Genomic DNA, 16,637 nt, shown 5'->3' with positions numbered 1-16,637 from the left:
TCCTTATATGTCGAACTTTCGAAATTCTTTCTGGGATTTCCTTACTGATAAATTTCCCCTGAGCCTGCACATTACGTTATTTAATGCAGAAGATGAGCTGCAACTACAATATCTTTTAGGTAAAAGGTTACCATCAGGAGTAATCGACAAAGAAAACTCCAAGCTATTCGTCCTGTATGCAGCATACTTTGTCATGCAGTGTGCAGCTATCTTCTGTAAATAAGGTACTGAAACTTGCAACTTATGAGTTGACGAACACTTTGTTGATTGATATTGTGTAAGAATTTGTATTCCAATATAGAATATTTTTTTTTTTTTTTTTTTTTTTTTTTTTTTTTATTGATTGTATTCAGATGATTTATTCTTATATCATGTAATCTTCCATGGAAGGAAATAAAGATGATGATGATGATGAAGTAAAGAATAAATAATTCATATAAATTTAAATTATTTTGCTTTTTATTATTATTCAAACAAGTATGACTATTCCCCGTTCACATATTTCCAAGAAGAATACTTTCTTAACATCCTTGCAAACTGTCATATCATCATAACCAGTATATATATGCCAAATATTTGGAAACCTTTAAAACAAAAAATAAATTAAATGTTATTTATTTCTCAAAAACTATATCATTAAAAGTTATAGTAAATATATAATATAATGTCGGCAAATACTTTTGATAGTTCAATACTTTTCCCTTTCACTCTGTGTATGTATTACTACGATTCGCCATGTATCAGGTCTGTCGAATCAAGTACAACCGAGTGACATCGTTACATGAATTTTGCTATAACTAGGAAAAAGTAAATAATTCGTATCAAAATCACATAAATCTTATTTTATTTTGCATTATATTATTATTCACACTGAACCAAATAATAATTTGTGTGTGGAAACCGATTTATACAGAGAGAACATGTAAATACATGTGTATTTCGGTGTGTATTTCGGTGTATTTCGGTGTTTCAAGTAACCCCTGATATTGGCATTCCCTGCTTTCATCGGTTTCTGCTTTTCAGCCAGCTGTAGGCCAATGATACTTGAAAACAGGTCCATTTCTTTTGTGAGAATTTGAATTTATTAGATAAAAGACATCAAGGTAAGTAAAGTCTGACAAAAACATTATAACTTTACTTTGTAGAAAAGTGTCTTTATTGGTTGCCAGTTGTGTGTGATATTCCTGAAAATTTGACTTTCATTAAACTGTTAGTCAACATCAAAACATGCTACACAGCACCGTTAGTTAGGAAGTAAGACCCATCACCTCCAGAACAAAAATATCAGGTTATGTGTCTTGCGTTGTAGGACTAAGTCTGAGTTCTACAATGTGACACGTCAACCCACTGACATGCATGATTGTGTTCGAGGGAGTCGATGTCTTGCAGCCTTAATACTCATTTCCTGGTAGCTCTTTATTATTGACTTGATTTATAAACAAGTGTATACAGCATTAATGATTTGATTTATAAACAAGTGTATACAGCATTAATGACTTGATTTATAAACAAGTGTATACAGCATTAATGACTTGATTTATAAACAAGTGTATACAGCATTAATAACTTGATTTATAAACAAGTGTATACAGCATTATTGACTTGATTTATACACAAGTGTATACATTATTATTGACTTGATTTACAGACAAGTGTATACAGTATTATTGACTTGATTTATACACAAGTGTATACAGTATTAATTAATGACTTGATTTATACACAAGTGTATACAGTATTATTGACTTCATTTATAGACAAGTGTATTATTGAGTTTTATTACATGTTTTTGTAAAATGTACTTCATCTTAAATTTTAAAATGATTTCATTTGATATGATTTGTAATATATCATAGAAACATTGTTTGTTCAAATTCAGAATTTACATGTGATAATTCCCGTACAGAAAAATCTCACCAGTTTGCATGAGCTGCTCATAAGCTGCACATGAGAACCTTGTTAGAAATGTATGCAAATTGGGTAGATTTTGCAGGCTCATGTGTGCAGTTTGTTAGATCTTGTGAGCCAAGGAAAAACTAACCTGATTCTCACGTGAGCAGATTTTGCTCACGTGAGAATCTAAATTTTCACATGAGAAAGTAGAACTTAGAAAATATTCTTTTCCATTACATACAACCATGTTTGAAAATAAGGCAGAGGTCTAATTTCTCACGTGAGTTATCACGTGAGAAACTTGGACTTTGATTCTGATTAAACACTTATTTCAAATTTATTCAAAGTTGGATTTTCTCATGTGAGTTATCACATGAGCAATCTGGACTTAAATATTTTGTGTAAATGTTGAATGTCAAGCATCCCCATTATTGTCAAATAGACATCATTTCTATTTTGCACTTGTTCATGTTGCTTTGTTGTATTTTTTAAATTTTAAAACATCTACAACTTATTTTCTCACAGTGAGTTTTAATCTTATTTTGACCCAACAGGCTCCTTGTATTTGAACATATTAAGGTTCATTTCACTGTTCATAAAACGAAACAATTCAGAATTAAGGTCTCGTATAACCAGACTACCCATTAAACTTTAACAGCTGTCAAAGAATAGAGTTAATAACTTGCATACTGATCGTGGTTAATGTTTAATAAAGTAATCCGTAAAAAGGTGAAATGTTTCTCTCCCCAAAATACACAGTTTACAAATATAAAAAGGAAATAAAACTTTTGCCCTAAAATGAATCCTATGTTCCATAAACATATGATGCAACTCCTTTATTCACAAACTTCTAAAACCCCACTATAAAACTGTAAAACAAATACATAGCCACATATCTGGGAAAAAAATAAACATTGATGCACAGTCCTTTTGGCCTAATAAACTCTCAAGTCATTTTCCAGAAAAATTGGAGAATTACATAAGCTATATCGTTTTCTTCCATGCCTAACATTCGCACAAAAAGTTAATACAATCTTATACTTACTGAATTGTGTAATTCGACTTAGGGGTCATCCATTTAGTACGTACGCAAAAATCTGGCAAAGCTTGACCCCCCCCCCCACGCATGCATACTTTTTACCCCCCCCCCCCGCGTACGTACGCTTGACGCACCCCTCCCCATATTCTATAAAACGGCCTATGTTTAATCCACGCAGAAACCATAAAGGATTAATAATATTAACGTGTTTAATAAAATATTGTCCACCGACGTTGAATGTCTGGCATCAAAGAAATACGCGGGGTAACATTAAACATTTGTCTAGTGTCCGCCAAAATTCAAACGCCAACTGAACAGTCGAACAGGTTACGTATTAGACAAATTATTATGGAGGTTTCACCCCAACCCCGTTTCCTATGCATATGTACATTATCAGTAAAAGAAACAAAACATGTACTGTACATAAAATTTAATAAATCCGTAAGAAACTGCCTAATCCAGTCGTGTTTGGTTGTGTAGCTGTTTCGCACTGTTTTACACGTGTATATTCTTGGCAATGGAAAATTTTGCTTATTTGCAGCCTTTTAAATATTCTGATCGTGTCATTTCAAAGTTTATAAAAGAAATTTCCCATTGAAATAATCACAAAACAAATCACTGACGTTTCCGTTAACCTTTCTGTGACCCAGGTTATCAGAGTACACGGTGGAAGAATCGGCTTGTTAGAACCATTAGAGTGTCCTATGGGGCATGGCTCGGCACAAGTTACTGTAAAAACATCAAAATTAACTTGGTCTATATTAAATAACTTATTAATGATATGAATTCACGTATAGCTCAGTTTTTATGAAACATCAGATAATAAAATAGCATGTATTTGATACATAAAATATAACATTAAGAAATACCCGAGTACATGTGTACAAAGGAGTGTAAAACCAGAAGGGCTCGCATCCTTGCTTACAATTTAAATGTCAGTTATACAGTAGTATAAAATAATAGAAGTATTATTTTTATACTAAATGTATGACTGACTTTTATATTGTAATCAATGATACAAGCCCATATGCGTACAACAACGTGTTTACTAATAATTTACCCTTTATGGCGCCTCAGATAAACTCAACAGATGTTGGATGTTGACCTACAGTGTACATGTAGAAGAGCACTTTTAAACCGAACAGACAGAAATTTACGCGCGGGCCATGTTCTCTTAGACAGGGCCACGCTGTTTATGAAGAAAGTTTTAATATTCTCCTGCAACATGTTTGCTCTTAAAACAATATTCTGACAGCAAGAGTGTAGACATTATTAAAATATAGAAACCAACACCAACATCTAAAGATGTTAATGTCCAGTACGAAACAGAAGACGTCGACGTGCTGTTAGGGAAGATTCAAGGGTTATGAAAGACCGGTTCTTTGCCGAGAAAGAGGTAAGTTACTTTTTCTCATTTCTTTTTACAATTTTCGCATATAGAACGATCAAAGTGGATAGCCTGAATCATCGACATTATAAGCATAAGCATAAATTCGCATGGTCGTTTAAAATTGAGCCAAGGGTTTGTTTCAGATTTTACTTAAAGATCAACCTCCTGTTTCTAAAAATGATATCTACACCACACTATCATCGAATATTTAAGCCTTCCACAATTCAAACTGTGCAACCATGTCTGGATCTTACCCCTACCCCCAATAATAATGCGGACGCCTCAGTGAGGAGCACTTGCGTTACCGATTGAAACAATATGTACAAACATAAATGTTCTTCGTATTATTTTATTGCTGATTGGGTGGATCAAGATAAGCATACACGATTGAGAACCAAATGCAGTAGCTTAATTCACGATTTTATTCCTAAAAGACATTTGCCCTGTCTGTCAAATATTTTGATTGGTAAATTTAAAATAGATTTAATTGGATAAGGATTACAGCTTTTCTTAATGCTTATATACACTTATAGACTAGGACTCTTTTGCCAACCAAATCGTTTTCTCATTTCAGTGCATTCTTTCTGTTCTGCATTGACTAAAAAAAAAGATCAATTATACTAATTTTTATCTTTTACAGATTAAATTTCATGAAGGTCACAAAATTTAATGAACACAACAAAGTTAGCAATCATTTGAAAGAAGTGCAAAACATTGACAGCAACAGGAAGAAGTCAGACAAAACTGCATTGCCATGCTAGAGGAAATTCCAACTCCAGTAAAGGGTATGTATAAGACGCTTCAAATCTTTTGATGTAATACACATGATAACATATGCATTTCAGGCTCTAAAATTTGACCCCCCAATACATTTTTTTTTAAATATAAAAATTGGAAACCAGATTTTGAATTTCTTTATATATTGCAAATGTACATATTTTGGAAAAATGTATCCTAAAAGTTTTGGAGAAATCTTCCAGAGCACTGTTCCAGAAGTAGAGATGTCAGTATTTTGGAAATTTCTAATGTGTACCCATCATTCCTAATGATTGGTTACCAGAGTATACAATCAAAAGGAAATTGTATTAAATGTGAAGCTGAACTGCTATGTTGTAGGTTCACATGTTCCAACCCCAAAAAGAGCTGTAAGCATAATTATTACTAATATAAGTGGCAAAAATCATAATCTGAGCACAACGAGTATAAATTACATGCCATTATTACAGAAAACTGTATGAAAAATGTATATGCAGTTATAATTTTTGTCACAAATCAGCTGAACTCGTGTGGATTAGTAGTATGGATGAGAATAGACACAAAAGAAATTGATAAATTATTTGTGCATAACAGTCATTTCGACTAGTGTACATGTCTACAGTAACTTTCGCGAATCGTCATAAAGTCCATAAATGTTGATTGTTGTATTATCCTCAACCTGCCATGGTTCATCCCATAACGACGGTCCAGTGCAACATGTTTTTAAGTTTAACAAAATCTCTTTTCTCTAACATTTTTCAGTTACATAACATCCATCAGTTGCATTGATACATCCCGGGTTATTTTTGTTGTTGTTTTTTCTTCTTTTTTTAAAAATGATATCTGGTGCCATTTATTTTCTATTTAAGCTGGACTGCTATGTGTATAGTATCATAATAGAATGAATCTAGGGCAAATGGTTTCACATTCAAGAACCTGTCTGTTTTCTTGGAACTGTTTGTTGTAAAATTCATGCAGAAGTTACAGATGCATTAATTTTTATTTGATTTTTTCAAAACTGTTATTAAGTAACAAACTTTTTTTATCTTTATATTTCAGTCTGTATAGTTGTCCATTTCATTCATTTTTTCTCCTAACATGGTGGTATAAGAAGTGCATGTTACAGTAGCCATGTTAAACCAGACATTCATATTGTGCTTAATTTTATTTGACCCAGATAATGTCACCAGGATCTGAAAACAAGAGTGTTTTTAAGTCATGAGAAAAATGACACATGAACAGGCATGAAGTTAGGATGGTCAGGCTTGAAATATCAGCGGTGATTCTTAAATAGGTCACTTGAGAAAGGATTGTATTATTATACAGACCACGCATGACAAGTAAATTGTAAGCAACCATATGAGCCCCTGTGAACACTTTTTTTTTAACGGGTACCCAATTGTTTGTTTTATTACCCAGGTTATTATCTATGGGAGAATACCCGGGTACACATTGGCATCTTTATCCAGAAGTAGTCAAATCTGGAATATGCAACATGACTTGCAGGTATCTCATCAACAGTGCAGTTTATATATTTGCTACTGAACTATGGTAATTCTGTTGGTAGAGCTATTTGACTCATAGTCCAAAGGATGAATTTTCAGACTGGGTTGGCTGCATAAGTGTGTCCTTGGGAAAACAGTTGGCTCCTATTTTCACAGTGTGATAAAGTGCCATCTAATCCAAACTACAATTATGTATTTTGCCTTTACCTTGTAAAATGAATCTTTAAAAATCAACTTTACATAATGTCTCAAATGCTGTGATCAGAAGAAAAAAACTTCTACCAACTTTTTCATTTCCATTTCAGGTTTCATTTTTCAGCAGTTCAAAACTGAGCCTGCTAACTTAAATTCAGTGGTCAACAGGAAGTGCATTGATTCAAAGAGAACAATCTCCAAGTGAAAATATTGTTGCAGACTGGCAAATAATGAATTCAGAAGCAGGAATGTCAATTACACATTTTGTTTGCTTTGAATTTTCTGGAACAGTGAAGAATGGTCTTCATGTGAAGCAAATTTCCAGCAGTATCTTTCCATATGACCTTAAAGTGTTTAGAATAAATGTGATGTATTAATATAACAGGTACATACATACATACATACATACATACATACATATATACTCTAGTTGTCTTACCTTATTAAAAGATCACTAATCGAACTCAAATTATATGCTTATGATTACTAGATTTGAATATTGATCTTTGTTTAATTCTTGTTTTCAATAAAAACTAAATACTATAGTTGTTTTTTGTTGTTTTTGCTCATGTGAGCAAGATGCTGCTCACATGAGCAAAATCTTGCTCACATGAGCGATGTGTGGCTCACGTGAGCAGATCTTGCTCACGTGAGCGAGGTGTGGCTCATGTGAGCAAGGTGTGGCTCACGTGAGCAAGATATTGCTCTTGTTAATAATTCCTGCACATGTGATTTTCTTATTAGAATCTATTTGCTCACGTGAGTTCTACCTAATTTGCATGTTAAATTGCACATGAGACTAACCTGAGTTAGATCTCACGTGAGAATCTCATGTGCAGAAGGGTAGACAGTTTTGGTGTGGGATGTGCAGTGGCAAACAGTCTGCATTTAAGAGGTTCTTGTTACAAGTTGTATTTATTTAAAACTTTGCTTTTTTAACAGATTTGTCAAGGAATGTACTTCATTTTTTTGCCCACCAAATGAGAAGCAATCTGATATTGAATGTCAAGGCGACGGAGAATGATTTTCAAGTTTGGTGTTACAGTGATTGTTGTGGTAGCTATTTACATGTATTATGTCATACAGAAAGGTAAAGATTCAATAGACAGCCAAGAAGCTGGAACTTCATCAGAAGATTCAGATCTCAAGTTTTATGCTGTAAATAAAGATGAGTTAATTGTACTAAATGAGGCAGAGAAGTCTTCCACAAGGGATACAAATGGAAATAAGGATGAGTCAATTGTATTACATGAGGTAGAAAAGTCTTCCACAGGGGATACAAATGGAAAGAAAGATGGTGAAGCTATGAAGGCTGTTCAGCTACAGGAGAGTGCTGGCAAACCCAGTGATAGGTATAACTTTGAAAATATTCATTGATTTTTCTCAAATCGGTATCAGTGATCTCCCCCAAACATTTTGATAGCATCAGGCAAAGCATTAATGTCAGACTCATTTGTCTTAGAATTTAAATGAATGATATCATTTCATTTCTTTGCTTCCCCATATATTTTTAATGCCACATTAAAATTAAAGTCTTTCTGTTTTGTTTTCTTATGGTGTCTTTGTACAATCAAAACACTCCGATTCTGTTCGTTGTAAAAATGACCTTTCATAGTCTGAAGAAAAAAAGGAAGATAAAATTCATAATGGATGTTCAGAAAGATACAAAACTACCAGGATCCTAATACATTAAAAATACCAACTAGTTGTTTACTGTGGGAGAAATATTTCTATTGCAAATTAAGTTCTGGAATAATTCAACACTTTTAAATTTGCATGTTTTTAAAACATATATACAGTGTGACCCCATTATAACACAGTAGTTTGGAACCATAGAAGCCGACCATGTTATAGACCAAACCGTGTTATAAGCAACCAGGTCAGTTAGCATAGAAAAATGATGCATGTACCCTCAAAAATAATTGGGGGTAGGTAATAAATATGTGCAGTAAAATACATGTCTCATCGGCACAGTTACCATATTAAATCAATGCATATTGAATGAGAAAAACACCTGTATTGAAAAAATAGAAGGTATATATAATAGTTTGCTTTATTTAGAGAACCACAAATTGGTACATGTATGTGAATACTGTTTATATATAGATGTTTAATGTATAGCATGAATAGAGTATCAACACCGTGTACTCAACTGCGAATCTCATCAATTACATTGACTCCATAATACAAGTGATTCCATCTAAAATATGCACACACACAGTTTTAAAATATTCATTAATTTTGTCACAGGTCATATTGGTCTGAATTCAGTGGAAAAACGTTGCACAATCAATGATGAAGCATATTTACTTTTCAGTACATCCCAAGTCGGTAAAAGTTAGTTTGCAGTTTTAGCTGCCATTGGTTGTGCATAAACTTTTTCCCTGCGAAAAGGAAACTTTCACAGCACAGTTAACGTGTTCCAGTCATGTTGGAAAATGCAAAAATCTATCATATTTCATTACTTTTAAGTTTGGTACTGAATTCATTGAAGAAAAGTTTGTTGTTTTTATTGAAGATTATAGTTGGCTTTCTTTCATGAAGGTTGCATGCATTATTGAAGTCACCACTAAAGGACAGCTTATTGTGGCGGCAACATCAAATAATTGTATTGCATGATTGAGACTGATTTTTTTCCATTTGCTGAGTAAGTTTTCTTAACAGTTGTGCTTCAAAGGTAATCTGTTTCCTTTGAAATTTCAGCAAACTATTTTATTTGGGTACATTTTTAAAAAGGAATTGGCCGTTGTTTGGTCTATTCTAGTTTCTGTTCCTCCCTGCCTATTAAATAAACCAATGAGTAAGATGGTTTTTTGTGTTATTTTTTTACATTTATGGTAGCGGAGTGATGCTGCCTTCCACGCTTGCGTCAGAAATATAAGGAAGGGTCAACGGATGATAGAGACACAGGTGTTCTGGTATTATTACAGAAAATATGAGTGTTCTGAAGGATTTAATTCTGAGTGAAAAGAAGAGGAATTTTACTTACCATCCAAACACAGATGTCAGTCAATGTAAATATATTAATTACTAGCGAGCATCCAAAAATCTGATGAAAGATAGATTACGAGAGAATGCCTTCTTCGGTTGATCTCCGTTACCAGAAATATCAACAACAAAGAAGCGGATATCTCTCACCATGCTAGATGTCAAGATAAGCGGATTATGATATAACAATGCACTGTTTACATGGTTTGTCAATATGGACAAAGAATTTGTTTATGAAACAATAGATAAATTTAAGTGCATTTTATATCCAGTTTGCGGCTTCCTTTCATGGGGCCTCTGAATTTCTCCACTCCAAACCAATGATTGTATACACAAGTTTAAACAGCCAACAATGTTGCCAATAATATAAAAAATCACCAAATGGTATATTTTGCCACCAGTAAGGGAAAAAAATCCAAGTTTGCGACATTGGCGAAGCCCTACACAATCACAGAATAATCTTTTTACATATTTTCATACTTTAAAGAAGAAAAATCTACTTTTTCATGTACGAGAAAAATACATATAAAATTACAGGAGCCACATCATGTTCGTATTGTATTATTCATCCACCATCTCTTCCCCAGAATGATAAACATTGCATGCGTTTTTCGTACTCTTAAGAAAGAATTTTTTTCTGTGTATGAGAAAAATACATGTAAATGAAAATTCGGGAGCCACACCACAACCATGTTGTATCCAAATTTGTGTTATAACGGAGTGTGCTATACAAGGGTCACACTGTAATTGGAAGATAAAAGTTGCTCCTTTATTTATTTGGATAGCTGGAAAAGAGAAGTAAGAAATTAATTGGGTGGTACCCACAAGCAGTCAAACTATTTTGCTCTTGATATGTAAATATAAGAGCAACTCATGGATAAAATGCAACTTTAATTACTTATCACATTTTCTGGAAATTATTAAGAATAACAACAATCACAACTACAGCTACTGTTACTACTAAGAAAACAAAACTATTGTAATAATGACAGGAATTACACCCTCCCACCCAAAACCATCCCATCTCAGCTGTTGGTAGCACAGTAGATCTGAACCAAAATTTAGCAATATGGAAAACTTACAATTTGATCCAGCAGTTTCCACCCACAGATATGAAGTATTTGATTCAGCGTTGAACCTCATCCTTCATTTCTTGCAATGGGGACATATGGATAACACCAATCTCAGATCTTTGTAACCAGGGCAACATGAGGCTACCTGAATGCTGGGTAATTATATATTTTTAAGTGATGTGTGTCCATTTTTCACAAGAATTTGCTTAACTTGAAAGGTAATTTGTACAATGTTTTAGACAGTTGTGAAAATTACTGAAATATATAATACACATTAACAGTAGACTCAGTCATCACTGGTCAATCACATGACTATGTCAGTGCAAAGATGAAACCCACTGCAAAGGTTGTGCATTGGTAGTTAGGCAAACAAGGTAGAAAAGATAAGAGCTTGTTGTTGTTATAGGGTTTAATGCCATTTTTCAGCACAAGATAGGCTATACATGGCGGCCAGTATTAATGGTGTAGGAAGAACCTGGGAAAAGCCCAGAGAAGCTACCAGCAAGCTTTCTCACATATCCACATTGGTCAAGCCCGAGACTTGAACCCTTGCAGACAGATGTGAAATGGCAGTGATCCGTGACGTAGAGTGCTTTAGACCACTTGGCCACTCGGGGCCCCAGATAAGAGCTAAGTGAATGAGTAGTTATTATGGATCATCTTAATTCAGTACCAAAGAAGAGGTAAGAAGTATAGGGCTCTGAATCAAATGACATGATGTTTAATTTAACACATTAATTTTATAAGGATAGTGGGAAAGATAAAGCATAGCATTCTAAGTTTATGGATTATTAGCAGGTTCTAAACCCTAGCAGGCTGAAATGATAGCATAATGTGACATGTAGAGTAAAATAACCCGGAGAGAATGCTGCTATATGTGTGGTACAGTTTGCCCATGTGAGAAAACCAAGTGGAATTTACTTTTCCCACATGAGTGCACTCAGTGATGGTTTGACATGGTTTTGTCTGGATCCAAGTTTTCATATTAGACTGAGCGGCTAACTTTGCAAGTGGTGCTTGGATCTACCTGAAGTAATTATTCTAATTTATGCACTTCTCTCGGGAGTCACATTAGCTCAGTTGGTAGAGCATTGGACTAATCATTCAAGGGTTTCAGGTTCAATACCTGTCCAAACCAGCCTGGATAGACTGCCTGAGTCTCCTTCTGTTGGGACAAACCCTTAGTTCCCATTTTCTCATCAAGATATAGTCAATAATTTAAAATTTCCTCTTAGACCACCGAGAAAGAAAAGCAGTTCTTTAATGTCCATACCCTTCAGATTGATAGTTGGTAATTTATATCACACATAGAGATATTTCATGTCCCAAATGGATAGCTTCATTTCACTACCGATAGCCTGACTAATTTTATCACATCGCCCTCATCTGGCCTTGACTAGAATTACTTGGACACCAGGACTCTTAGATACCTTTAATTAACTTGTAATTAATGACTCAATATAGCCATGTTCTTCTTGTTATAATGTGACAATGGCTATTGTAATTAAGACAATAATTAACTTTTTGTTCAGATTTCTTAACAATGGAATATAGTAGTGCTATGGTACACCTTTATTTGTGTATATCTACCTTAAGTTAAACCTCTCTTGACATTATCGTATATTTAACAATTATTTTGTGGCTTTTATGTTTTCTATCATTTGATGGCCCATTAAAATGCATTATCCTTCACAAATAGCAGTGTCACACAAACTTTCAATCATTTGTAATCTTAGATTGATGATCTTTTTGAGTATTTGCATATTACATGGAGAGACGTTGGGAATTTTTGAAGTCTGACAGTTTGTTGTCAAAATTTGCTACTAATGTTTGTGAGTTGACAAAATTTGGGATAATAAAGCTATGACATTCTTTATACTCACAGGTGACTTTTTAATTATACAGGACATCTGAGACATTCAAGAATGGCATACACCTCTCTGTTGTGGCCTGCGGTGACCGGTTAGAAGAGTCAGTTGTCATGTTGAAATCGGCTGTACTTTTTTCGCTATCACCGCTTATCTTCCACATCTTTGCTGAGCAAGATTTGCAGCAACAATTCAGAGATCAGGTAAAGAGTTAATAAACAAATAAAATTTATCTTCCCTTTGCATAGTTGTTGCTGTATTGGTAAAGTTTTACACTGGTTCCCCATGCACAATTCTTGTCCATATGAAAGTATTGGCAACGCTTTACAACTCTTCCCCATGTATAATTCTAACCACTGAATATGATTGGCATTTGTAAGTTTGCATATCATTCTAAGAACATGGATCCATCCAATGGGAATGATGTTAGAGTTACTTTATGGTACTGTGCTAAGAGCAAGTCAGTACAGTGACAAAGCAGAAATAAAAACAGTTATGTACACTGGATTTTTGTCCACTAAATTATCTAATCAGTAATACTGTAAATTCAGTTTTATTCATAGGGTACCAGTTTTCATGCTTTTTATGGGTTAGCTAGACCACAAAGTTAACCCTGCTAAATTGGTTGCAATGAAATATGAACCAAATTAATATTCAAAGCACCACACTTTGTCCATATGGGGTTTGTAAATTATGATTTATTGGTATGTTTTAAAAGTATTGTTAGTGCTGAAAAATGTCTAATGACACATTTATCAAAGATTAGGAAGAACAGAAATTGATTTAATTTACATGCACAGATTTCATGAAATTGAAAGGTTTTTCCTAATATTCTTTCATTTGATGCAGTTGTAATAAATCCAAAATTAATAATCATTTGTGTTGTTCATTTGCTTCCAAAAGCAGACATTATATCCTTTTATAGTATGGAGACTCAATAAAATTTGATACAATTTAATGGAATTTGGGAACATCTAAGAAACTTGACATCATTAAATTTGCATCATTAATAAAGGCATTTTTACTGTCTGTTTTATTTTGTTGATTACAAGTATTTTGTATAGTTCCTATTCCATTTAGCAAATGAAAGACAAGCAATGTTATAATTATACACATTTTATACATACTAAAGTGTTATAATTATACATCTCATGCGTACTGAAGTGTTATATACACATTTCATACATACTAAAGTGTTATAATTATACATTTCATGCATACTTAAGAGTTATAATAACAGTGTTCCCCCTCTTATATGGCCACACATTCTGCACCGGGAAAGTGGCCTTATAAGACGGGTGGCCTTTCCAGAGGGGGTTTAATTTTTTTGTGAGAAGTATATGTAATTTACATAGTAAGAAAGCTACATACTTCAAAGCATTTAATATCTTCATTTAATATCTTCGTTTAAAAGTAACATTAATTATTAAAAGGTTCTTCTTGTTATAACAATATACTTACTTCAACTGAATATACATTAATAGTTCTTATTTGTGTTATGTGTGTGGGTATTGTTGTGATGCACATTACAAAACCATTTAAAAACATCATTTAAATCTTGGTACATGTGTAATTCTCTTTCCAGTTCTTCCATTTTCCCACTGCTGCTGACTAACCTCCTTATCGGTTATGATGTTGTTTATTTGAGTCGTTTCAAGATAAAATTGTTTTATTCGAGTCTTTTCTACATAAAATTGTTAAGCAAGTCCCCCTCCCGACCTCACCTGATGTCATTAAGTAGATTAACTGACTTTCTTCTGAATTAATAGGTCTCCATTTACGTGATGACATGTTAATATTTGGCAGTGATATATTCGGATGTTGCTAACTGTATGCGATTTAATTATGCAGACAAAACTTTGGTTGAGTGGGTGAAATGCCTTCTTCATAAAGGAAGCAATAAATGTGTTGTCACACGATTTTTCAGTTTTTTGTCTGGTTCCCTATGTTTTTTTTTCACTTTCTGTCTGTGTGTGTCTTAATGCACAAAATCTATTTTTAGCCTATGCTGACCATGTTGTGATCATGATAATTATGTCCAATTGTAATCATCAAAGTGAAGAACTTGACAGATGTATGAAGCCAAAACTCTATCATAACATTGTTGAGCACATTTCCTGTAAACGTTGGCTTTTATAGACAATGATATAATATTAATCTTAGTGTTACATGTACTTTAGTCAACACTTCTTTCAGTAACGGAAACTTGACATTGGGAGACATGTATCGACGATAGAGATAATCTGATTACTTACCTTACGTCACGATATGAATTAATTATTGGTTTAAATACATTTGGAAAAAAGTGGCTTCTCGTTAAGGGAATATTTTCCATTTTTGTACTAATACGCTGGTCACAGGTCATGCTAGAGAAAGGCGTATGTTCTTGAGGGGTACTTTTGAATACAAACTCGTCTGTGCCAAGGAATTCTGGCCGTAAGAAGCAGATGGGCACTGGTCAGGGGGGCTGTTTAAGAGGGGACTACTGTGTATAATTTCTTTCGTACTAGTGTTATAATTATGTACATTTCATACATACTAAAGTGTTATAATTATATACATTTTATGCATCTAAAATGTTATAAATATATACATTTCATACACACTAAAGTGTTATCATTATATACTTTATATTTTATACATATATTGTGTTTTAATTATGCACATTTCATACATTCCAAAGTGTTATATACATTGCATAATACTAAAATGTTATAATTATGTTCATGTCAAACATACTAAAGTGTTACATACATTTCATACTTACTAACTGCTGAAGAAACAATCTGCAGATTAGTACCACTGTCAATGAACCCTTTTAATCTCGTATATCCAAAGTACAACTTTTCCACATGCGGAGATATCCTACTTTGCATGAGTTGGTTTAATAGTAGATGTTTCCAGGGCAACACAACTTTGTCTGAGAGTATGCAGCCTCTTTTCTCTGGTTCATTTAATTGAGCAATCACCTGGCCAATTACCACTCATTAAACTCTGGACCGCATCGGTGGCCTAATGCTTAAAGCGTCTACATCGTATGTTGGGTAACCATTTCGAACCCTGACTGAGTCATACCAAAGACTTCTAGAAATGGAACTAACAGCTGCCTCACATGGCACTCAGCATTAAGAGGTTAGTGTTAGGACTGGTTGGCCTGGTGTCAGGATAATGCGACTGGGTGGGACATCATGCACTATCTGTGCATGATGCCCCAGTGCTTGCTTGAGACAGTTTTTGCTGTGCGTTCAGTAAGATATAAATAGATAATGATTTTTTTTCAATCCGTTGATAAACGTTATATATTTTAATGTCAGAACTCTTAAGTGTTTCTAATGTTATTTATACTATTTCATTTTTATGCCAGCTGGATATCTGGCCAGCAGAATTCAGGAAGAGATTTCAGTACCACATTTATGATCTATCCTTTCCACTGGAGGGAACCTCCAAGCCAGATGAATGGAAGACACTCTTCAAACCCTGTGCTTCACAGCGCTTATTCATGCCGGTAAGTTGGACAGGTTGTAATATTTTAACAGCACCCACCACAGTACTGTCTCTATGAACTGACACCACTATATAAACAGCACATGCTCATAAAAGACACTATGAACTTATTTTCTAAATGCTGGAAGTAAATAAAGGACACTTACGTATAAAGGAAACATTTTCAAGAGCAAGAGAAAATATGTTATTTGTCAATAAAGAAATACCTTCTGATAAGAACATGTCTGACTAGTGCAGTGATATGCAATGTCTGTGACTGAAGTGCAGTGATATGCAATGCCTGTGACTGAAGTGCAGGGATATGCAATGTCTGTGACTGAAGTGTAGTGATATGCAATGTCTGTGACTGAAGTGCAGTGATATGCAGTGTCTGTGACTGAAGTGCAGTGATATCCAAGGTCTGTGACTGAAGTGCAGGGATATGCA

At 34.0% G+C, this 16,637-nt stretch overlaps 1 protein-coding gene and 1 long non-coding RNA gene across 2 annotated transcripts in view; both read left to right on the top strand.

Moving 5' to 3' along the window:
* The first annotated feature begins 842 nt into the window (after positions 1 to 842).
* Positions 843 to 16,637, top strand: part of LOC149784859 (glucoside xylosyltransferase 1-like) — a 30,148-nt gene continuing 14,353 nt past the window's right edge. The window contains exons 1-4 of the mRNA XM_089931152.1: positions 843 to 1,103; positions 7,721 to 8,130; positions 12,745 to 12,910; positions 16,072 to 16,212. Of these exons, the coding sequence (XP_089787278.1) occupies positions 7,781 to 8,130; positions 12,745 to 12,910; positions 16,072 to 16,212 (657 nt within the window). The 5' untranslated portion in view covers positions 843 to 1,103; positions 7,721 to 7,780. The remainder of the gene's footprint in view (positions 1,104 to 7,720; positions 8,131 to 12,744; positions 12,911 to 16,071; positions 16,213 to 16,637) is intronic.
* On the top strand, positions 4,094 to 7,197 carry LOC149784860 (uncharacterized). The gene is made up of 3 exons (XR_016413467.1): positions 4,094 to 4,328; positions 4,963 to 5,107; positions 6,889 to 7,197. It is a non-coding gene; the product is annotated as an uncharacterized LOC149784860 (long non-coding RNA).

This window comes from Sinohyriopsis cumingii, chromosome 13 (genome assembly GCF_028554795.1).
Source record: "Sinohyriopsis cumingii isolate HCF-2022 chromosome 13, ASM2855479v2, whole genome shotgun sequence".
Lineage (NCBI taxonomy): Eukaryota > Metazoa > Mollusca > Bivalvia > Unionida > Unionidae > Sinohyriopsis > Sinohyriopsis cumingii.
This window is presented reverse-complemented; position numbering and strand designations above follow the sequence as displayed.